At 43.3% G+C, this 23,714-nt stretch overlaps 1 protein-coding gene across 3 annotated transcripts in view; it reads left to right on the top strand.

Annotated features, from left to right (window-relative positions):
* The first annotated feature begins 5,666 nt into the window (after positions 1-5,666).
* The window catches only part of LOC126996399 (uncharacterized), a 61,835-nt gene continuing 43,787 nt past the window's right edge, over positions 5,667-23,714 (top strand). Inside the window, exons 1-4 of one of the 3 annotated variants that reach the window (XM_050856814.1) lie at positions 5,682-5,810; positions 10,655-10,750; positions 15,185-15,360; positions 19,120-19,222. In XM_050856814.1, the coding sequence (XP_050712771.1) occupies positions 5,732-5,810; positions 10,655-10,750; positions 15,185-15,360; positions 19,120-19,222 (454 nt within the window). In that variant the 5' untranslated portion in view covers positions 5,682-5,731. Of the gene's footprint in view, positions 5,811-10,654; positions 10,751-15,184; positions 15,361-16,532; positions 16,687-19,119; positions 19,223-23,714 lie in introns of those variants that run through there. The other 2 variants (XM_050856787.1, XM_050856795.1) reach the window with 2 other exon arrangements.

The following is a 23,714-nucleotide window of genomic DNA, read 5'->3' as shown; positions in this document are numbered from 1 at the left end:
TTACTCAGAGAGTAGTTCCCTGATATTCGTCTACTGCTCCTACCAAACTCCATCACGGTACAATTCTCTGTGTTGAATGTTATTTCCCATTTGCGTGACCATTCTATCGAAATCTTGGCCTCATTAGCCACCCTCCTCATTATTTTAGCATCATCAGCAAACATATTCATATAGCTTGTCACCCCTTCTGTCATGTCATTAATATAAGTTACAAACATAATCGGAGCCAGCACCGATCCTTGAGGGACTCCACTCGTCACTACCATCCAGCTTGATTTATTGTTCCTGATTACGGTTTTCATTTCTCTCTTCGTCAAAAAGTCCATAATCCAATCCAATATTGAACCACCCAGACCTCAAACATGATTAAGTTTCCATATAAATTGCTGGTGTGGTACTCTATCAAACGCCTTCTTTAAGTCCAGGTACACACAATCTGCCCAACCGTCTCTTTCCTGTACTATATCAATTACTCTTAAATAGAAGCTGATCAGATTAGTTACACAAGACCGTCCTCCCCTGAATCAGAATTGGCTATTCGTTAATATACTGTTTTCTTCTAAATGCTCAACCCATTTGTTTTTTTTTTATAATTTTCTCACACATCTTTGCTACTACACTTGTTAATGACACTGGCCTATAGTTCAATGGGTCTTCCTTACTTCCTCCTTTATGTATTGGGACGATGTTAGCCCTCTTCCAGTCTCTTGGTGCCTTCCCTTGTGCTAGTGAGACATTAATCAAGTGTGTGTGTGTGTGTTAGTATGTGTGTGTGTGTGTGTGTGTGTTTGTATGTGTGTGTGTGTGTGTGTGTGTGTGTGTGTGTGTGTGTGTGTGTGTGTGGTTTCAATGGGTTCATGTACATTTTTTTTAGGCTGTGTGTGTATGTATGTTATTGACAAGAACTAATATCTCTCTCTCTCTCTCTCTCTCTCTCTCTCTCTCTCTCTCTCTCTCTCTCTCTCTCTCTCTCTCTCTCTCTCTCTCTCTCTCTCTCTCTCTCTCTCTCTCTCTCTCTCTCTCTCTCTCTCTCTCTCTCTCTCTCTCTCTCTCTCTCTCTCTCTCTCTCTCTCTCTCTCTCTCTCTCTCTCTCTCTCTCTCTCTCTCTCTCTCTCTCTCTCTCTCTCTCTCTCTCACGTTTTGGAGTCTTCTGATTAATGTAAAATCACTTAGGTTTAAGGACAGACCACCAAGTCTGGACCATGGGGTCTGTGTGGTCTGATTTTCTATGTAAATCTATGTAAATCTCTCTCTCTCTCTCTCTCTCTCTCTCTCTCTCTCTCTCTCTCTCTCTCTCTCTCTCTCTCTCTCTCTCTCTCTCTCTCTCTCTCTCTCTCTCTCTCTCTCTCAGTGCACCAATCAATGATTTCCTGTTCTTGTGAGAGAGAGAGAGAGAGAGAGAGAGAGAGAGAGAGAGAGAGAGAGTGAGATTTACATGAAAAAATCAGACCACAGACCCATGGTCCAGACTTGGTGGTCTGATAAACCTAAGTGATTTACATTATCAGAAAGACTCAAAACGTTGCATTCTCTAGTTGATATTAAGTTGAAGGAAGTGACGGTCGAGCTTATTTTGAAGGTCAATCGTGTTACACTGGACCACTGATGGTGGAAGCTTATTCCATTCTCGCACTACAACGTTGGTGAAGAAAAATTTGGTGCAATCTGAATTTACTTGTCTACATCTGAGTTTTACGCCATTGTTCCTCGTGCGCAAAGTGTCATCGATCATAAACAATGTTGATCTGTCTACATTCGTGAAACCATTAAGTATTTTAAAACATTCGATCAGTTTTCCTCGGAGGCGACGTTTCTCAAGAGAGAACATGTTAAGGATAGAAAGCCTTTCTTCGTAGGAATTGTTGCGCAAGGAAGGATCATTTTCGTTGCCCGACGCTGAACACCTTCTAATTTAGCAATATCCTTTGCATGGTGGGGAGACCAAAACTGTACCGCATATTCCAAGTGGGGTCTGACTAAACTGTTGTTGAGCAGGAGTATTACATCTTTATTCTTGAATACAAAGTTTCTTTTAATGAAGCCCAACATTCTGTTCGCTTTATTTGCTGCATCGATGCATTGCTGTGAGAATTTGAGGTTTAACGCGATTTTGACCCCCAAGTCTTTGACGCATTGAACGCTTTTGAGTTTAACGCCGCGCATTTCGTATTCGAACTTCTTATTCATCGTTCCAACTTGAAGGACATGGCACTTGTCTACGTTAATCGGCATCTCCCATCTATCCGACCAAGCTGAAATTTTGTGCAAATCCTCTTGGAGGCTTTGCCTGTCTTCGTCAGTGAGAACCGAGTTACCAATCTTTGTGTCGTCTGCAAATTTACTAATGCGGTTATTGAGTCCAACATCCACGTCGTTGATGTAAATAATGAAGAGCACTGGGCAAAGGACCGAGCCCTGAGGGACGCCACTAGTGACAGGCGCCCACTCTGAGTTAAATCCGTCAATCACTACTCTTTGTTGTCTGTTGCTCAACCAATTCGCGATCCATTGGTTTACTTGACCGTCAATACCTATTTGCTTTAATTTGTAAAGTAATTTATGATGCGGACTTTATCAAACGCTTTCTGAAATCAAGATAGACTACGTCCAGTGATTTGGTTACGTCATAAACAGTGAAGGTCGTTATAAAGGTTAATAGGTTTGATAGGCAGGATCTTTTGTTTCGGAAGCCATGTTGTGAGTCCCCAATCAATGAGTGGCTTTCAAGGTAACTCACAATTTTGTCTCTAATTATGCCCTCAAGTAGCTTACCTACAACCGAAGTTAGACTAATGGGCCTGTAATTACCTGGTACTTTTTTGTCTCCTTTCTTGAAAATCGGTGTCACGTTAGCCTTTTTCCAATCTGAAGGGACGATGCCTTGTCGCAAGGACATATTGAATACGGTTGTGAGGGAGGAGAGTATTTCGCTCTTCGTTTCTTTCAGCAGAGTTGGATATACTTTGTCAGGTCCAGGACTTTTATTTGTTTTAAGTGAATGGAGAGCTTTAAGGACTTCATCGGTTGTTATTTCAAAATTAGGCAATGCATGCTCGAGATTTACAATAGTACTGGTGTTGGTGGTAGCGAGAGGAAGACTGTTAGTATTAAACACCGAGGAAAAGTAATTGTTTAAGAGGTTTGCAATGTGTTGGCTGTCAGTCACTAGTGCACCGTCGCTGTTTGTTATAGGTCCAATTCCACTTTTGATCGCCTTTCTGTTGTTTATGTAACTGAAGAAAGATTTCGGGTTATTTTTACTGTTGGCTGCAATATTTTCTTCATATCTACGCTTTGCCTGACCTACTAGTCTTTTTACTCGTCGCCTGGCATCATTATAGAGTCTAATGTTCTCGGGCGTGCTTTGTTCTTTCTTTAACCTGTAAAACAATTTTCTCTCATTGACTGATTGTTTAATTTCGCTATTAAACCACGGTGGGCTTTTATTAGTGTTAATTCGCTTCTCGCACAAGGGGACGAATGTGTTCTGCTGAGTGAGTAAGTGATTTTTAAGGCTTAGCCAGGCTTCCTCTACGTTGCCGTCATCTGATAGTTGTATTTCTGTTAGTTTTTGTCGGATTTCTACGAAGTTAGCTCTTTTGAAATTGGGCACCTTTACTTTATTTTCAGTCACTGATGATTGAGCTTTAATGTCGACGCGCACTAATTTATGATCGCAAGAACCGAGAGAGAGAGAGAGAGAGAGAGAGAGTTGATTACCCATCTCTCTCTCTCTCTCTCTCTCTCTCTCTCTCTCTCTCTCTCTCTCTCTCTCTCTCTCTCTCTCTCTCTAAAAAGGCTAACGTGACACTGATTTTTAAGAAAGGGGACAAAAAAATACCAGGTAACTGACCCATTAGTCTAACTTCAATTGTAGGTAAGCTACTTGAGAGCATAATTAGAGACAAAATTGTGAGTTACCTCGAAAGCCACTCATTAATTGGGGATTCACTACATGGCTTCCGTAACAAAAGATCCTGCCTGTCAAACCTACTGACCTTTTATAACGATCTCTTCTCAATTTATGATGTAACCAAATCATTGGACGTAGTCTATCTTGATTTCCAGAAAGCGTTTGATAAAGTCCCACATCATAAATTACTTTATAAATTAAAGCAAATAGGCATTTACGGTCAAGTAAACCAATGGATCGCGAATTGGTTGAGCAACAGACAACAAAGAGTTGTGATTGACGGATTTAACTCAGAGTGGGCGCCGGTCACTAGTGGCGTCCCTCAGGGCTCGGTTCTTGGCCCAGTGCTCTTCATTATTTACATCAACGACGTGGATGTTGGACTCAATAATCGCATTAGTAAATTTGCAGACGACACAAAGACTGGTAACTCGGTTCTCACTGACGAAGACAGGCAAAGCCTCCAAGAGGATTTGCACAAAATTTCAGCTTGGTCGGATAAATGGGAGATGCCCTTTAACGTAGACAAGTGCCAGGTCCTTCAAGTTGGAACGAGGAATAAGAAGTTCGATTACGAAATACGCGGCGTTAAACTCACAAGTGTTCAATGCGTTAAGGACCTGGGGATTAAAATCGCGTCAAACCTCAAATTCTCACATCAATGCATCGATGCAGCAAATAAAGCGAACAGAATGTTGGGCTTCATTAAAAGAAACTTTTTATTCAAGAATAAAGATGTAATACTTCCGCTCTGAAATAGTTTAGTCAGACCCCACTTGGAATATGCGGTACAGTTTTGGTCTCCCCACCATGCAAAGGACATTGCTAAACTAGAAGGTGTTCAGCGTCGAGCAACAAAAATGATCCCTTCCTTGCGCTACAAATCCTACGAAGAAAGGCTTTCCACCCTTAACATGTTCTCTCTTGAGAAACGTCGCCTCCGAGGAAAATTGATCGAATGTTTTAAAATACTTAATGGTTTCACGAATGTAGACAAAACAAAATTGTTTATGATCGATGACACTTTGCGAACGAGGAACAATGGCATAAAACTCAAATGTAGACAAGTAAATTCAGACTGCACCAAATTTTTCTTCACCAACGTTGTAGTGCGAGAATGGAATAAGCTCCCACCGTCAGTGGTCCAGTGTAACACGACTGACTCCTTTAAAAACAAGCTCGACCGTCACTTCCTTCAACTTAATATTAACTAGAGTAGAAAAGCATCGTTTTGGACCCATCTGATTAGTGTAGATTCACTTAGGTTTAAGGACAGACCACCTAGTCTGGACCATGGGGTCTGTGTGGTCTGATTTTCTTTGTAAATCTATGTAAATCTCTGACACACACACACACACACACACACACACACAGAGTATATATAAACTTCACTAATATATTAGGCCTATATTATTATTATTACTATTATTATTAATGTTGCTATTTTCATCATATACTTATACTTGTAGCAGTAGTAGTAATAGTGGTAGTAGTGGTAGGTACCAATATTATCGGCACCAATGACTACGGAACTGGTACCTATTCTGAGTGGGCCTGCTATATCCTATACATGGTACCGATAATAGCGTACCGGTACCCAAACCAGAACCAATACACCAATACTGCTTGCTATTAACGGTTCCCAAACTAGAACCAACAATTCAATACCGGTATCAAGTCACCAGCAGGTCCGATACCAAAACAAGTACCAATAATCTGTTATCGGTACCATTAAAACAAGTAGTCCTTCAAGATGGCAGACTGGCAGACGGGACAAAACGAAGCGGAGATTTATAAAGTGATTTCCTCAGTTTATTCATGGTGAGGGAGGCTGTTACTGTCTGCCTGGCACTTGGCACTCTTCACCGTTCTGCTTTCCGCCTGGAGTGCCACGGGGGTAAGCCTGGGCGGAGATATAGGCTGTTTTACAGGCCTGTGTGGCTGACATACCCCTTCTAATCCTGGCGGCCGTGTTTCAAGGCGTTTTTTTTGTCTGTTACGGATGTTTTATTTGTGGGGGGAAGGCTGTGGGCGTGGGGGGTGAACTCCAACCATGGGCGTGTGGCAGGGTGGGCAGGGTGGGCATGGGGGCGAATTCAATCATGGGCGTGTGGCAGAGTGGGCAGGGGTGGGCATGGGGTGAATTCCAACCATGGGTGTGTGGCAGGGTAAGCATGGGGGTGAATTCCAACCATGGGTGTGTGGCAGGGTGGGCATGGGGTGAATTCCAACCATGGGCGTGTGGTGGGGTGGGCATGGTGGTGAATTCCAACCATGGGTGTGTGGCGGGGTGGGCATGGGGGGTGAGTTCCAACCATGGGCGTGTGGCGGGGTGGGCATGGGGGGTGAATTCCAACCATGGGCGTGTGGCGGGGTGGGCATGGGGAATGAATTCCAACCATGGGCGTGTGGTGGGGTGGGCATGGGGGGTGAATTCCAACCATGGGCGTGTGGCAGGGTGGGCATGGGGGGTGAATTCCAACCAAGGGCGTGTGGCGGGGTGGGCATGGGGGGTGAATTCCAACCATGGGTGTGTGGCAGGGTGGGCATGGCCATGGGGGGTGAATTCCAACCATGGGTGTGTGGCAGGGTGGGCCCCCTCTCTCCTTCTCTTCACTTACTTACCTTACATTCCTCTCTCTCTCTCTCTCTCTCTCTCTCTCTCTCTCTCTCTCTCTCTCTCTCCCCCCCCCCCCCTTCCATTCTCTCACGGCCTTTGGGAGTGTGGGGAATACAGCGGCAAACAGGAAATGTTTTTCAGTTATGTGGGTTGAAAAATACCCTAGATGTATGGAAATTCTTTACATTTATCTTGATGTAGGGAAATTCTTTACATTTATCCTGATGTAGGGAAATTCCATACATTCAGCCATTGTTTGCCACGTATGGAAACCACACAATATCACTCAGTCTCCATAGAAGAATTGTTTTCTCATCACCCAGCATGCTCTCCACACCTCCTTTACCCCATTATGCTTAGGCTTACACAACTGCTTTGTAGCCCATACTTTAAAAAAAATGTGTTAATATATTTGTATGTGGTATATTATGCAGGGAACTGTTGACTAAAAGGACGGATTCAGCGGCCCTCGTCTAAAGCCTAATGCAATGGCTAGAATTATACTTAGAAATTTTTTGGGGGGCCACCTTTGTCTGCTGATTACCCCACAAAAAAGACCAAATTACCCCACTTTGGGGAAAACCCCAGACCCCTGCGGGCCCCATTACAAGGTTACATATACTTAGGTTTGAGTAGTGTAAATATATTTGAGGGATTCTTTGCCACATGGACACATCGCAATTTCACTCAGTGTCCATAGAAAAGGGGGGGTGGAGAGGGGTGAAGCCCCCCCATTATAAGATTAGGTAAAGTTAGGGTGGAGTAGTTTAGATATATTTGAGGAATTTTTTGCCACGTATGGAAACCTCGCACTTTCACTCAGTCTTTATTGCAGAGAGGCGGCCGAGAGGGGTGAAGCCCCCCAGTTAGAAGGTCATGTAAAGTTAGGTTGGAGTAGTTTGAATGGTAAATCTTGGGAATAGCGGCTCCTAGCGGGTGGTGTGCGTTTAGGGCACGGTGTGGTGGTAATTGCAACATTTCCAGCAGGTACGACGGGGTTTTGACAAGCGGACAGGCGTGTTTATGTCACAAGGGTGTATATTTCCACGCTGGCCTCACAATTTCTTCCAAGTCGATGGGCGATGAGACTGCAAGCTCCAGGGTGAAGAAAGGGAAGAGCCCGCGTGGAAATATACACCCTTGTGACATAAACACGCCTGTCCACTTGTCAAAACCCCGTCGTACGTGCTGGAAATGTTGCAATTACCACCACACCGTGCCCTAAACGCGCACCCACTTGGAGCCGCTACTCCCAAGATTTACCGTTTGAATATATTAGAGGGATTTTTTGCCACGTTCAAAAACCTTGTTACTTCACTCAGTGTTTATAGCAGAGGGGGGGTCGAGAGGGGTGAAGCCCCCCGTTGGAAGGTTATGTAAGGTTAGGTTTGAGTAGTTTAAATATATTTGAGGGATTTTCTGCCACATACGGAAACCTCGCAATTTCACTCATTGTCCAAAGAAGAGGGGGGGGGTCGAGAGGGGTGAAGCCCCCGTTAGAAGGTTATGTAAGGTTAGGTTGGGTAGTATAACCTGGTAGCAGCGACGGGCCAAATTTGTGGCTTTACCGTGTAGCAGCGACGGGCCAAATTTGTGCCATGATATAAACCCCAAAAATAGATGATACATAAACTGATCACAAATGCTTTGATATATACGTATTATGAAATGGTTTGTATGAGGGGTGATTTTTTCTCGCTAGGAGGGACCATTAAGAAACATGATCCCCGCTGCTTCCGGGTTAAATATATTCGAGGGATTTTTTGCCACGTACAGAAACACGCAATTTCCCTCAGTGTCCTTAGCAGAGTGTTTTTACCAAGTACAGCTTGATCTTGGCGAGTCAGTGCCTTGACCCAGTGTTATATGTGTTCTCATTAGTATGCCATTTTAAATTTGCTCCTGTGTTTACAAAACTTTACCATATTGAGTATAGTAATTCCTATGTGGCCAATTAAGTGGGTCTCAGTTTTTGTCTTTAAGCTTACATGCATTAACCCAGTAGCAGTGATGGGCCAAATTTGTGTCTTTACCGTGTAGCAGCGACAGGCTAAATTTGTGGCTTTACCGTGTAGCAGCGACGGACCAAATTTGTGGCTTTACCGTGTAGCAGCGACAGGCTAAATTTGTGGCTTTACCGTGTAGCAGCGACGGACCAAATTTGTGGCTTTACCGTGTAGCAGCGACGGGCCAAATTTGTGGCTTTGCCATGTACCAGCGACAGGCCAAATTTGTGGCTTTGCCATGTACCAGCGACAGGCCAAATTTGTGGCTTTGCCATGTGGCAGCGACGGGCCAAATTTGTGGCTTTGCCATGTACCAGCGACAGGCCAAATTTGTGGCTTTACCATGTACCAGCGACGGGCCAAATTTGTGGCTTTGCCATGTACCAGCGACGGGCCAAATTTGTGGCTTTACCGTGTAGCAGCGACGGGCCAAATTTGTGGCTTTACCATGTACCAGCGACGGGCCAAATTTGTGGCTTTGCCATGTACCAGCGACGGGCCAAATTTGTGGCTTTGCCATGTACCAGCGACGGGCCAAATTTGTGGCTTTACCATGTGGCAGCGACGGGCCAAATTTGTGCCATGATATAAACCCCTCAAAATAGATGATACATAAACTGATCACAAATGCTTTGATATATATTATGAAGTGCTTTGTGTGAGTGATGGTTTTTTCTCATTTTTCTCGCTCTGAGGGACCAATAAGAAACATGATCCCCGCTGCTACCACCACCACCACCACCACCACCACCACCGGGTTAAGAATACAATTTGTTGACAAGGAATCTATATTGTTATTGGTTTAGAATGATATAATTTATCAGAAATTGGTAGCCTCATTTTTGTACCCTTGATATCAATTCTAGTAGTAGTGAAATAGCTAGTACTATCAAAGTCCAGCTAAGCCAGTGCTCCTTCCTCATCCAGAATAACATTAGATTAGTGTATTGTATCCACAAACACTTTCCTCCCCAGTGTTGTCACCTTTAAGTTGTTCTTCATGGGTGTCTTTAATATTCCATCTCATAAAATGTTCAGTACGTTCTCCATAAATGGAATGGTAGTGACTTTCGTCTGTTGAATGCTAACGTAGGCGATCTTTCAGTAAATTAGCAACGGTCAAGTTTTTTATCCATCAACTTGAAGCAACCAATCTACCAATCATTTGTTGTGTTCTTCATTGAATTCACTGAACTTGCTCCTCTTCTTGCATTTTGCAGCCATCAGTGAGTGCCGGGCAGCTGACGGTGGACCTGGTGATTACCTGTGAGAAGGTGAGGCAGTATCTGAAGCAAGCACACACACACACACACACACACATGCATGCAAGCATACACTTAGCTTGAGACATTCCATGTACCTTCTGTGGTGAACTCACACCTTTGCCCTGTCTTCACCCACCACACATGACTTGTTAATATCATGCTTTAAACCCATTATTGGTCTAATGTTTTAGTTAGTCCTTGGATGTAAGGCAAGTCTTGCTCAGCTCAGTGACAATGTACTGAAGAATGAGGCTTGTCCCTTGTTTGCTTGTGTCTCATACTCCATAAATCAGGAACTTAAGAAGCTGCTTCCAGTCTTGTCTCAGGTGACTGAGTTCCATGAGGGTTGATCCTTCACTGGTGACTTTGTGGTGTAAACATTGTGATTAATTTGATTGTCATGAAATGCAAGATGCATAATCAAGTCACTGGAGATGATTGTTAGCAAGATAGTCGATACTTTAGTTTTTAATGGAGAAAAGATTGAAGGACAGTGTAATTTAACGGTAAATGTTGTATCAAATGTAACGCAAATACTCTGATATAAGTTTTCAATTGAGGGAAAGCTTGTAAATTCTCAGACTTGAATGAAGAATGAGTATGAATGTTTCAATGGGTGATCTTTCCCTTTCCCTAGATCATGAGATGTTATTTTTGTCTCCAAGAATCTGTTCCCATGCCTTTGGCCTTGCTCATGTACCTATATTTGCATGTCATTCTGTCCCCAGCACTACAAAACAAGAGTGGCAAATATGATATGATGGAGATATGACACCAACAAGAGAGAGTATTATGTTAGATTAAAGATAATGGAAGCATGGTGCCAGTAACTGTGTTTTGTGCCCAACAGGTGGGCACCACCCAGCCCCTCTGACCACAGCAGCAAAGACCAGTGCCATGTCTTGCCTGCCCAGTCCCTTGCTGTCATGCAGACCCCCTCATAGAAGTGAGTGGCTTGGCCTTTACATGTGTGACTCTAGCTGTGTATGCCTTTGACAGTCTGTCATATCTCTAAATACATTCAGTTATCAATATATCTGTCTTTTGCCAGTCTGTCATATCTCTAAATACATTCAGTTATCAATATATCTGTCTGTCATATCTCTAAATACATTCAGTTATCAATATATCTGTCTGTCATATCTTTAAATACATTCAGTTATCAATATATCTGTCTGTCATATCTCTAAATACATTCAGTTATCAATATATCTGTCTGTCATATCTTTAAATACATTCAGTTATCAATATATCTGTCTGTCATATCTTTAAATACATTCAGTTATCAATATATCTGTCTGTCATATCTTTAAATACATTCAGTTATCAATATATCTGTCTGTCATATCTTTAAATACATTCAGTTATCAATATATCTGTCTGTCATATCTTTAAATACATTCAGTTATCAATATATCTGTCTGTCATATCTCTAAATACATTCAGTTATCAATATGTCTGTCTGTCATATCTTTAAATACATTCAGTTATCAATATATCTGTCTGTCATATCTTTAAATACATTCAGTTATCAATATGTCTGTCTGTCATATCTCTAAATACATTCAGTTATCAATATATCTGTCTGTCATATCTTTAAATACATTCAGTTATCAATATGTCTGTCTGTCATATCTCTAAATACATTCAGTTATCAATATATCTGTCATATCTTTAAATACATTCAGTTATCAATATATCTGTCTGTCATATCTCTAAATCCATTCAGTTATCAATATATCTGTCTGCCAGTCTGTCATATCTCCAATAAATACATTCAGTTATCAATATATCTGTCTGCCAGTCTGTCATATCTCCAATAAATACATTCAGTTATCAATATATCTATCTTTTGCTAGTCTGTCATATCTCTAATAAATACATTCAGTTATCATCAATATATCTATCTATATCTGTCTTTGCAGAAAAAAAAACCTGGAATATAAAAAACACTCTCTTGGGGGGTTATTGAGTTTTATTGTTTTTTGTTTTTTTTCATTTTCATTATGTTAAAATGTAAATGAGTTGAAAGAATCCATTACAAAGTGTTGGACTGGACTCTCCATTTCCCGGAGTAATGGTGGGAAGGCCAAAAGTCCGGGCAGGAATATACTTGTCTGGCACCCTGGGTCTGGCAGTGCCACACACCCGAGCACCACATTTAAGAAAAAGTAACAAAAACAAGTTATTTGAAAACTTCCAATACATGTCAACCATGGACAGTGACACCAAGTGTCTGCAATTTTTTTTCAGCTCCAGGTGCTTAAGCACACTGTACTACTGTGAAGTATTTCCAATGAATGTTTTCTATAAGAATTTAATAATGAAGGAACTGAATGATAATCCTAAGCAGCAGTTGATACCTGTGAACAGTGTCAGCAGCAGCAATGCAGTGTTTCCTGCGTTCTCTGCGGCCATTACAGGCAGTCCTCAAGTTTGGAGGTATGCAACCTACCTCACACCTACGACGACCAGGCCAATAATATTAGTAATATGTCATTAAGCAATGAGGTGACATTTTAAATATCCTGCCATGGAGTGACTTGTTTACTCATTGCTCCTGCTCCTACAGCCCACCACTGCCCTCATGTGCTGGCAGGAGGGAGGATGGGGTTGGTTGGGCCAGCCTCCCAATCATTCCCCTCCATTGCCTGTGGCACTCAAGCTGTAAGCACTACTCATGATACTCTACCTATAGTTTATAGACCTACAGTCTGCTATACAAGCATAGATCCAGCAGCTGCTGGTCTGCTAGCACGTGAGGCGAGCAAGGGTGGAATGAGTCTACCCAATTATCTCCACACTACAAGTCTCAGCTGTGTTGGGTTCACCTGTTAGCCCACACAGGTGAGGAGAGAGCCAGCCTAGATAGTCAATCAGCTGAGTACAGCCAAAATGCCATTCCAGAACAACAGCTCCCTCATAAAATTTCTGCACGTAATATAAAGTTGCACAATGTGTGAACTTGATTCCCTATGAACATAATGTTTCTTAGTTGCAAAAGTAAGGTCAAAGCATGGCTGCATGAGACAACAATATACTGATATGTCCAGGCGGCAGAAACTGACCAGGGGACGGAATCTGATGGACTTGTTTTGATGCCCGGACTGGGTCAGGAAAGGCTGAACACAGCCGGGCACATGTCTTGAGGACCCAAGATTTTGTCTACTGGGAAATCCAATATCTAGGAAATTGAGGTTCAAGTGTGATTTAGACTGAAAAGATTATTATAAAGTGAAGAGCACACACACGATCCAAGGTGCAGGTTGGTCTGTGTTAATTTATACTCTACAGAAAATGACCTTTTGCTTCCCTAAACATGACACCAATTTTGACTGATTTATTTTTTAATATGAAGAATAAAAATGATAAAAACAACAATACAAAAAGTCAGTAAAACCCAACATAAGGCAGTGGGTCGGGTTTAAAAGACAAGGATCATTCCCAAGCTTGTTTATATCAACACATCAACTAGAACTTAGACTCGGGAGGCCACCAACATATACATAAATTAAAAGAAAACATGTTCTTTTAGGGAAATTTTAACTGATTTCCTTTTTTTTATGGGGGGGAAGGGGGAGGGGGTGTTATGCCAACCCGGGTATTTTTCTGTCCATCTCTGTCTATCAATATCTATCTATGGTTCTATATTTAATTATGTTCTTCATGTATCCATCTGTCTGTGTATTGATGAATGAATGCATCCATTTATATTATTTTTGTATCTGTATCCATTGTGCAACCATTTTTACTAGTACAAGAACTTCTCTATGAATATTACCTTTCTCAAGCCATTTTGTTCACTGGAAAGCTTCACTCACCATGTTTAACCCTTTCAAATAAAGCTGCTTTTTACTCTTCTCTCCAGAGTGAGCGACATAACCTCCTGACTGAGCTGGTCCAGGAGGTGGTGGTCCTGCAATGCCTATGAGCAATGGGACAACAACCAAATCCCTGGCCACAGCTGCGCTACCTCACCTCCCACACAACAGAGGAGGACGTGCAGGGGCTAGTGTGAGTGTCCAGTGTAGAAGCATAATTATTTTTTTTCCTGTTTGTAAGGAAAGAGAACAACCAAGTGCCAAATCATCAAAAAGGAAGATAAAGATAAAGTTGCCTTGTCACAACATGCTCCCGAACAGACAGGAGGAATTGCCAAAGAATCGTTAAAGTTCCAGACATGTTGATGCTTCCATCCTGAGAGAGTGTTAGCTATAGGAGAAACAATAGTAAGAAGGCTGGTCTAGGGTTTACTGATGAAAGGGATGAAGGTGCTGATCAGGAGTACCATGAACAGCACGGCTGATTTTGTCTGGAAAGTTGCGTGTGAGTTGGTCAAGTCACAGGCAAACTAGTCTTTCGTACCTGTTTCCTTAGTGCCATTTCCATGTCTTTCTGAGTGTCAATAAGTACCAGGACAGCAAAATGGGATGTTTAGTGCCTGACGGGACAGCTTGGTGGGGTAACAAGAGGCATGATGCGTCTGCCTCCCTTCAAAGCATCTCTGCATTGCTTTAAGAATATTCTGCAAGTTTAAAGCTGATGAAGGAAGACGTACAGCAGCTATAGTCACCATACACTAGGCTGAAGCCCCTGTCCATAGCTAAGGGAGCTGATTGCTTAGATGAAAGGAGGGTAGGCCTTGGTGAGGGAGGGGGCAGGGCATCTGGAGCAATTCAATATGCAAAGTTTGAGTGTCTGGTGAAGTAGTAAGAAGCATGATGTCTGTTTCCTCCACTCACAGCTCACTTGGGGCCTTGGGGCTGGAGAACACTAAGGAAGAACAAACAACAGCAAACCTGATGGTTCTTACGAGGCTGTTTGTGACAAGCTACACTAACTATCTAATCAAAGGTGGAAGATGAAGGACAGCAAGATGAAGAAGCGTCTCTCAGCCCTTCCTTTCGGGTGCCGGCTTTGTCAAACTCTTCATGGAAATTTGGTACGTAGTAGTAGGGCTCATGTTAGCTGGTGATGCAGGGGATGAAAAGTGTGGTGTGTAAGACATGCTTCACACCTTGACTGGTGAAGGCCAACAAGTGGAAGAATACCTTCATTAACCTGACCTAGCCATTGCTTCCTTCAGATATGAGCCTTTCCATATGACAGGTTTTCCTTTTCCTGTACAGATATTTTGAATTAGTTTTCTCTGATTGGTTTCAGAATATCCTTAACAACAAAAGTCACCAAAATTATATGCTCCTGCAGTGTTGGGTCACTGTTAGATGCACAAGAGTGTTCTGAAGGTCTAACGTGTGTGTAAGCTTACTTAAGGTGCTGTGTACATACACAATAGTAAATTTTTGGGAAAAAAATCATTATTTTTGGATATATTATTACTGAATAATCTACTCTGCTATTCTCCTGCCCTCTGACTCAGCACTGACCTCATCATGGCAGAGACTGGGCATGCACAAGGCGACCCATTGTAGTAGCAGTGTTGTGTTCCCCAGTGACCTGCCGACCACTGTGCTGCTCATCAAGCTTGTGGAGGAGGGAGACAGTGCGATGGGCACAGTCATGCTGCTCAACTTTCTCAATGCTTGGAAGGTCCAGGTGAGGAGGTAAACAGAAGCTTGGTCTTCCTCCTCCCATGCTCTTGTCAGCTGCTGTCTAGTTTTTCTTGGCTGAATTCTTCATAAACCAGTTTACAGTAAAAACTCTACTTATTTGTTTCATAAAGTTGTATATTTTTACTTATTTGCTCAATATATATTTAAGGATTTATATATTTATATATGTCAGCTGCTGTCTAGTTTTTCTTGGCTGAATTCTTCATAAACCAGTTTACTGTAAAAACTCTAGTTATTTGTTTCATAAAGTTGTATATTTTTACTTATTTGTTCAATATATATTTAAGGATTTATATATTTCCTTTCACGGCTTGAATCAGGAATTGGGATAAAGACTAATTAAGAGAGTGATGGCACTATTCTTATAAGCTTTTTTTTTTTTTTTTTTTTTTTTTTTTTTTTTTTTTTTTTCCCCCAGGACCAAGCTGCAACATGGACGATGCCTTTTCTTGCAAAAATATGTTTTGGAGCCCAACACCACAGAGGTTGCCAGGAGTGAAATTTTTATATTCAAAAGTGAGAAAGATTTTGTGTTTGCTCAGTTTTCAAGTAGCTGCTGCAGTGTTCACTTTCTTGCAGAGTGTTTAACCTTTAAACACATCCGGGGGTCGGATCGGACCACACTATATTTTCTCAATGGTAACACAGCCGCCTCATTGGCGCCAGACAGCTGTGATGCCTGATAGCTTTTGTGTTCTCTTTGATGTTGTCGATGTTGTGTGCATGCCGCTCTCACTCTTTCCTGTCCAGTGTAGAAGCGATTGGTGCCCGTTTCGACCCTATGTATGTGTATACGTAAAACAACGTTGTATTACACGAGTCCCCCCCCCCAAAAAAATATATATATATATATATTTATATATATAACGGGCGCTGACCGTTCAAAATGTACATTCCCAATAAGCCTGCCAAGTATGGACTGAAACTTGTCCTTATAGCTGACAACACAAGGGAGTACCTATTGGGGCCAAAACCGTACTTGGGGAAGGGAGATCCACCAGCTCAAGGAAGCCTGGGCCTGGGACACTGCCTGACGAAGGAGCTGACTCCGTAGACCATATCATAACACCAACAGGAACGTAACTGGAGAACTGGTTCACCTCAGTTCCCCTTGCAATCCTTCATATCCACCGTCTGCAACACCCCCATTGATGTTCAGCGTCCTAAGGGAGCACTGGAGCAGGCGGTGTTGTTCAATATCAGCTCCTGCATAGTACGGTGCAGGAAGTGTCCTCCGCGGAATGATGTTAGGAAAAGCCGCAGTGTGTGCTTTACTTGTATAAGGAGGCTCTCTGCAAATTACTCAAATGTAAGTAATAATTTTCTATGAATTGCAACTGTACCAATGTACATTTGTACAAAAATAATCCAGACTTTTTTTTTGCACTAATAAAATATCAACTTTTTTGATAGCTTGCCTCAGAACTAGCAGTGGTGCCAGAATGCTAGGGGTACATCAGCTGCATCCCACACTCCCAGGCTGTACTTGGGACACGCTACATGGGAGTACTTGCATGGGAGGGCCTGATACAAAATGTATTGTGAACAGGTGTATTATTTTTCATGAGTTTTGGAGATTTTGGGGCTATCCAATCTAATACTTACTTATCAATCTTTACATATATTTGTTTCTCCAGAAACAGGATTAAGTTTGCCATTGCCCATGCTGTTTTTAGTTTGAATAAAATACAATTAGAAGTATTTTTTTCATTTTTTAAAAGATCTCCACATGTGTTGGTGTATAATTTAATAGGTTATGTGTTTAAGGGTTAAATATATTCAAGGGATTTTTTGCCACGTACAGAAACCACGCAATTTCACTCAGTCTTCATAGCAGGGAGGGTGGGGGGGTCGAGAGGGGTGAAGCCCCCCCACCCCATTAGAAGGCTATGTAAAGTTAGGTTGGAGTAGTTTAAATATATTGGACACACGGTGTAAGGTGTCAGAAATATGCAGCGCGGGACATGTAACTGCAGTCAGTTGATTGTTAAGGAAAGTCCCGCCTGTCTGATGTGGTCTCTAGTTTTATGGATCAAACCTGTCAGTATGAAGTACATGTAACCATCACACTCCGAGAATCATCTATTCTCATCACTGCGTTTATACATCAGTGATAACTCGTTGCTGTCCAGTCGAGTACAAAAGACAATACACGGATCAGTATAACACATTATAATACACCGTCAGGTGTCCGACTGCTTGACATACATACAAGTACAACATGTGGAGCACTATAGCACGTAAGAACACAACTTCAACGGACCTTACACCGTCAGGGTCTATAAACACCTCGGGCTCTCGGTCGTTCGTCCGCCTCAACGTCTTCCCTGCATCAACTTCCTTAACCGTCTGCCTTTTGCCTTCGTACGTACCTCCCTCCTGTGTGGGACACACTCATGGCTCTGAACAAGGACGCCTTCAGACGACTGTAGGCCGGCCTGATGGATTTGGTGACCTCTCTGACCGTACTGTCATAACATTCCCGACGACAAATGGCCTTTGCAATAGTAAACCTCTCCCTTATTCCTTCCTCTCCACTCTTCCACCTCTCTCCACTTCTCACCCTCTCTCATTTTCCTCTATTTCCTCACATCGCCAAACGGCGATAACAGGACGGGAAGTTTCCCTAAACTTTCGGGAGTAGGGAATTTTCCCCATTTTAGGGAGGGGGAGGCGGACCTCTTGTAAAGAATTACCTGCATTAGTTTAGTTTAGGTTATGACACGTTAGATTTGGTACCTCACCTGTCCGCTGCGATAGGCACGGATTTTTCCTTCACTGGTAGCCTGGTAACCTGTACTACCAGGTCTTTCTCTGCCTCTGTGGTGGATAGTGGAGTGTTTCCCATGTGGTATTGGTGTGCTGGATATCCCTTCACTGGTAGCCTGGTAACATACACTCCCAGGTCTTTCTCTGCCTCTGTGGTGGATAGTGGAGTGTTTCCCATGTGGTATTGGTGTGCTGGATATCCCTTCACTGGTAGGCTGGTAACATACACTCCCAGGTCTTTCTCTGCCTCTGTGGTGGATAGTGGAGTGTTTCCCATGTGGTATTGGTGTGCTGGATATCCCTTCACTGGTAGCCTGGTAACATACACTCCCAGGTCTTTCTCTGCCTCTGTGGTGGATAGTGGAGTGTTTCCCATGTGGTATTGGTGTGCTGGATATCCCTTCACTGGTAGCCTGGTAACATACACTCCCAGGTCTTTCTCTGCCTCTGTGGTGGATAGTGGAGTGTTTCCCATGTGGTATTGGTGTGCTGGATATCCCTTCACTGGTAGCCTGGTAACATACACTCCCAGGTCTTTCTCTGCCTCTGTGGTGGATAGTGGAGTGTTTCCCATGTGGTATTGGTGTGCTGGATATCCCTTCACTGGTAGCCTGGTAACATACACTCCCAGGTCTTTCTCTGCCTCTGTGGTGGATAGTGGAGTGTTTCCCATGTGGTATTGGTGTGCTGGATATCCCTTCACTGGTAGCCTGGTAACATACACTCCCAGGTCTTTCTCTGCCTCTGTGGTGGATAGTGGAGTGTTTCCCATGTGGTATTGGTGTGCTGGATATCCCCTTCCGAGGTGCAGAACTTTATATTTTTCTTCTGTGAAATGTAGCAGCCACTTTTTGTTTCACTCCTGCAGCTTGGTGATGTATTCTTGTAGGAAATCAGCAGTCATGGGGTTATGAACACCCAAATTCTTTATTTTTTTTGAGGCAAAATCACTCCCAAGCTTCCCTTTCCGTAGGAGCTGACCAGCCGCCCCGGAGAGCCCAGCGACCACACCCTGCAAGACAGCCTGCTCATCCTGGGACACACACAGCCTCACCCTTCAGGCAGGAGACTGACGGGTAGGTCACACCTGGAGAGAGAGAGAGAGAGAGAGAGAGAGAGAGAGAGAGAGAGAAATAGTGAAGATGTGTAACAATTGGCTTTTGAAATAATGCATAATTCCCTTCCCTTCCCTTCCCTTCCCTTCCCTTCCCTTCCCTTCCCTTCCGTTCCCTCCCCTTACCTTCCTTTCCCTGCCCATCCATTCCCTTCCCATCCCTTCCCTACCCATCCCTTCCTTCCTTCCTTTCCTTCCTTCCTTTCCTCCCATTCCTTCCTTTCCCTTCCATTCCCTTTCCATCCTTTCCCTTCCCATCCGTTCCCTTCCCATCCCTTCCCATCCTTTCCCTTCCCATCCCTTCCCTTCCCTTCATTTCCATTCCCACCCCTTCCTTCCTTTCCCTCCTTCCTTTCGCATCCTTTCCTTCCCATCCCTTCCCTTCCCTTCCCTTCCCTTCCCTTCCCTTCCCTTCCCTTCCCTTCCCTTCCCTTCCCTTCCCTTCCCTTCCCATCCCTTCCCTTCCCTTTCCTTCCCATCCCTTCCCTTCCCTTCCCTTCCTTTCCATGGCATGGGGGGTGAATTCCAACCATGGGTGTGTGATGGGGTGGGCATGGGGGGTGAATTCCAACCATGGGTGTGTGGCAGGGTGGGCATGGGGGGTGAATTCCAACCATGGGTGTGTGGCAGGGTGGGCATGGGGTGAATTCCAACCATGGGTGTGTGGCAGGGTGGGCATGGGGGTGAATTCCAACCATGGGTGTGTGGCAGGGTGGGCATGGGGGGTGAATTCCAACCATGGGTGTGTGGCAGGGTGGGCATGGGGGGTGAATTCCAACCATGGGTGTGTGGCAGGGTGGGCATGGGGGGTGAATTCCAACCATGGGTGTGTGGCAGGGTGGGCCCCCTCTCTCTCTTCACTTACTTACCTTACTTTCCTTCCTCTCTCTCTCTCTCTCTCTCTCTCTCTCTCTCTCTCTCTCTCTCTCTCTCTCTCTCTCTCTCTCTCCTTCCATTCTCTCACGGCCTTTGGGAGTGCGGGGAATACAGCGGCAAACAGGAAATGTTTTTCAGTTATGTGGGTTGAAAAATACCCTAGATGTAGGGAAATTCTTTACATTTGAGGCCGTGCGAGCAAAAACGTACAAAGCGCCATTTTTTTAAATGCGGGAAATCGCGTTTAAAGTTTTGCAATGTTTAAATTATCATAACTTCATTGGTTTTTAAGGTGGACACTTCAATCAAAGACCAAAATGAAGGTTAAGGTATGTAGAATATTGGCATGTACTCAGTTATAAAAAAAAAAAATATATAGGTCCGAAAAAGTAGGTTTTTCAAAAACATCCATGATGTGCAATATTAATTAACTTTTTAATATGTCATACACAGTTCATGATATTCATAATAATCCGGAACATGAAGGAAGTTACAAAACGTAAAATATACTAATAAACAATAAATGCTAAGAGTTTGCACTACGCGCTAGACGGAAAAGCTTGCACGTTTGCAGTGATGCTATTGGCGCTCTGTACATTTTCGCTCGCGACTGCTTTCTTATCTCACTTTCAACTGCGTAGGTGATAATGTAGGGTTATTTTGAAGGACTCCCAGGCCTATTTCCACTGCAGTTTTGTACAAACCGACATTCCTCGCTTATAAAGGAAGGGTCAAAATAGTGTTATACCACAAAATCGCATTTTTGGCCAGATGGCGCTTTGTACGTTTTCGCTCGCACGGCCTCATTTATCTTGATGTAGGGAAATTCCATACATTCAGCCATTGTTTGCCACGTATGGAAACCACGTAATATCACTCAGTCTCCATAGAAGAGGGAGGGGGGGGTGAAGCCCCCAACCATTGTTGTCTCATTACCCTGCATGCTCTCCACACCTCCTTTACCCCATTTTGCTTAGGCTTACACAACTGCTTTGTAGCCCATACTTTAAAAAAATGTGTTAATATATTTGTATGTGGTATATTATGCAGGGAACTGTTGACTAAAAGGACGGATTCAGCGGCCCTCGTCTAAAGCCTAATGCAATGGCTAGAATTATACTTAGAAATTTTTTTTTTGGCCTCCTGTGTCTGCTGATTACCCCACAAAAAAGACCAAATTACCCCACTTGGGGGTAATTTACCCCAGACCCCTGCGGGCCCCATTACAAGGTTACATATACTTAGGTTTGAGTAGTTTAAATATATTTGAGGGATTCTTTGCCACATATGGACACATCGCAATTTCACTCAGTGTCCATAGAAAAGGGGGGGTGGAGAGGGGTGAAGCCCCCCCATTATAAGATTAGGTAAAGTTAGGGTGGAGTAGTTTAGATATATTTGAGAAATTTTTTGCCACGTATGGAAATCTCGCACTTTCACTCAGTCTTTATTGCAGAGAGGGGGCCGAGAGGGGTGAAGCCCCCCAGTTAGAAGGTCATGTAAAGTTAGGTTGGAGTAGTTTGAATGGTAAATCTTGGGAATAGCGGCTCCTAGCGGGTGGTGAGCGTTTAGGGCACGGTGTGGTGGTAATTGCAACATTTCCAGCAGGTACGACGGGGTTTTGACAAGCGGACAGGCGTGTTTATGTCACAAGGGTGTATATTTCCATGCCGGCCTCACGATTTCTTCCAAGTCGATGGGCGATGAGACTGTGAGCCCCGGGGTGAAGAAAGGGAAGACCCAGCATGGAAAAATACACCCTTGTGACATAAACACATCTGTCCACTTGTCAAAACCCCGGCATACGTGCTAGAAATGTCGTAATTACCACCACCCTCCCCTAAACGCCCACCCGCTAGGACCCGATATTCCCAAGATTTACCGTTTGAATATATTAGAGGGATTTTTTGCCACGTTCAGAAACCTTGTTACTTCACTCAGTGTTTATAGCAGAGGGGGGGTCGAGAGGGGTGAAGCCCCCCGTTGGAAGGTTATGTAAGGTTAGGTTTGAGGAGTTTAAATATATTTGAGGGATTTTCTGCTACATACAGAAACCTCACAATTTCACTCATTGTTCAAAGAAGAGGGGGGGGGTCGAGAGGGGTGAAGCCCCCCGTTAGAAGGTTATGTAAGGTTAGGTTGGGTAGTATAACCTGGTAGCAGCGACGGGCCAAATTTGTGGCTTTACCGTGTAGCAGCGACGGGCCAAATTTGTGGCTTTACCGTGTAGCAGCGACGGGCCAAATTTGTGCCATGATATAAACCCCCAAAATAGATGATACATAAACTGATCACAAATGCTTTGATATATACGTATTATGAAATGGTTTGTATGAGGGGTGATTTTTTCTCGCTAGGAGGGACCATTAAGAAACATGATCCCCGCTGCTACCGGGTTAAATATATTCAAGGGATTTTTTGCCACTTACGGTGTTGTGTTTGTGGCCTAACAGCATTTGATTACTGTTCACAGCACCAGTGCACACCTGTAATAGCTTGTAGTAACTGGTTATATCCCATCCTCGTGGACGTGTCCGTGGTGTCAGTCTGGAGGATACGTGTGGAGGCACTTAATATTTATTGACAACTCTACATTGCTCCTTGAGTCTCAGCGCCCTCGTCTGAGAGGAATCCTCTCCAAGCTACATACATGTAGCTCAAACTTACAATACAATCCTATTGCAGAAATATACAAAACTATAATGGTATTAAATCTCCTATAAGGGATTTGGATTCCCTGTTATTATAGAGTTACTTTTTGGGGCGCCTACAAAGAAAACTTAACAGTAATGTATAACTTATAAATACTTCTTACTCTATTCTTAATCTACTTACGTATCAAACAGAAACTGCACAATTTCACTCAGTCTTTCTAGCAAAGGGTGGTCGAGAGGGGTGAAGTACCCAATTAAAAGGTTATGTAAAGTTAGGTTGGAGTAGTTTGAATATATTTGAGGGATTTTTTGCCACGTATGAAAACCACGCAATTTCACTCAGTGTCCATAGAAGGGGGGGGGGAGGGGTCGAGAGAAGTGAATCCCCCCATTATAAGGTTATGTAAAGTTAGGTTGGAATAATTTAAATATATTCGAGGGATTTTTTGCCACGTACAGAAACACGCAATTTCCCTCAGTGTCCTTAGCAGAGTGTTTTTACCAAGTACAGCTTGATCTTGGCGAGTCAGTGCCTTGACCCAGTGTTATATGTGTTCTCAATAGTATGCCATTTTAAATTTGCTCCTGTGTTTACAAAACTTTACCATATTGAGTATAGTAATTCCTATGTGGCCAATTAAGTGGGTCTCAGTTTTTGTCTTTACATGCACTAACCCGGTAGCAGTGATGGGCCAAATTTGTGTCTTTACCGTGTAGCAGTGATGGGCCAAATTTGTGTCTTTACCGTGTAGCAGTGATGGGCCAAATTTGTGTCTTTACCGTGTAGCAGTGACGGGCCAAATTTGTGTCTTTACCGTGTAGCAGTGACCGGCCAAATTTTTGGCTTTACCGTGTAGCAGCGACGGACCAAATTTGTGTCTTTACCATGTAGCAGTGACGGGCTAAATTTGTGGCTTTACCTTG

The sequence above is a fragment of the Eriocheir sinensis genome, chromosome 1, assembly GCF_024679095.1.
Source record: "Eriocheir sinensis breed Jianghai 21 chromosome 1, ASM2467909v1, whole genome shotgun sequence".
Taxonomy (NCBI): domain Eukaryota; kingdom Metazoa; phylum Arthropoda; class Malacostraca; order Decapoda; family Varunidae; genus Eriocheir; species Eriocheir sinensis.
Note: the sequence above shows the minus strand (reverse complement) of the source record. Positions and strands in the feature narration are given on the sequence as shown.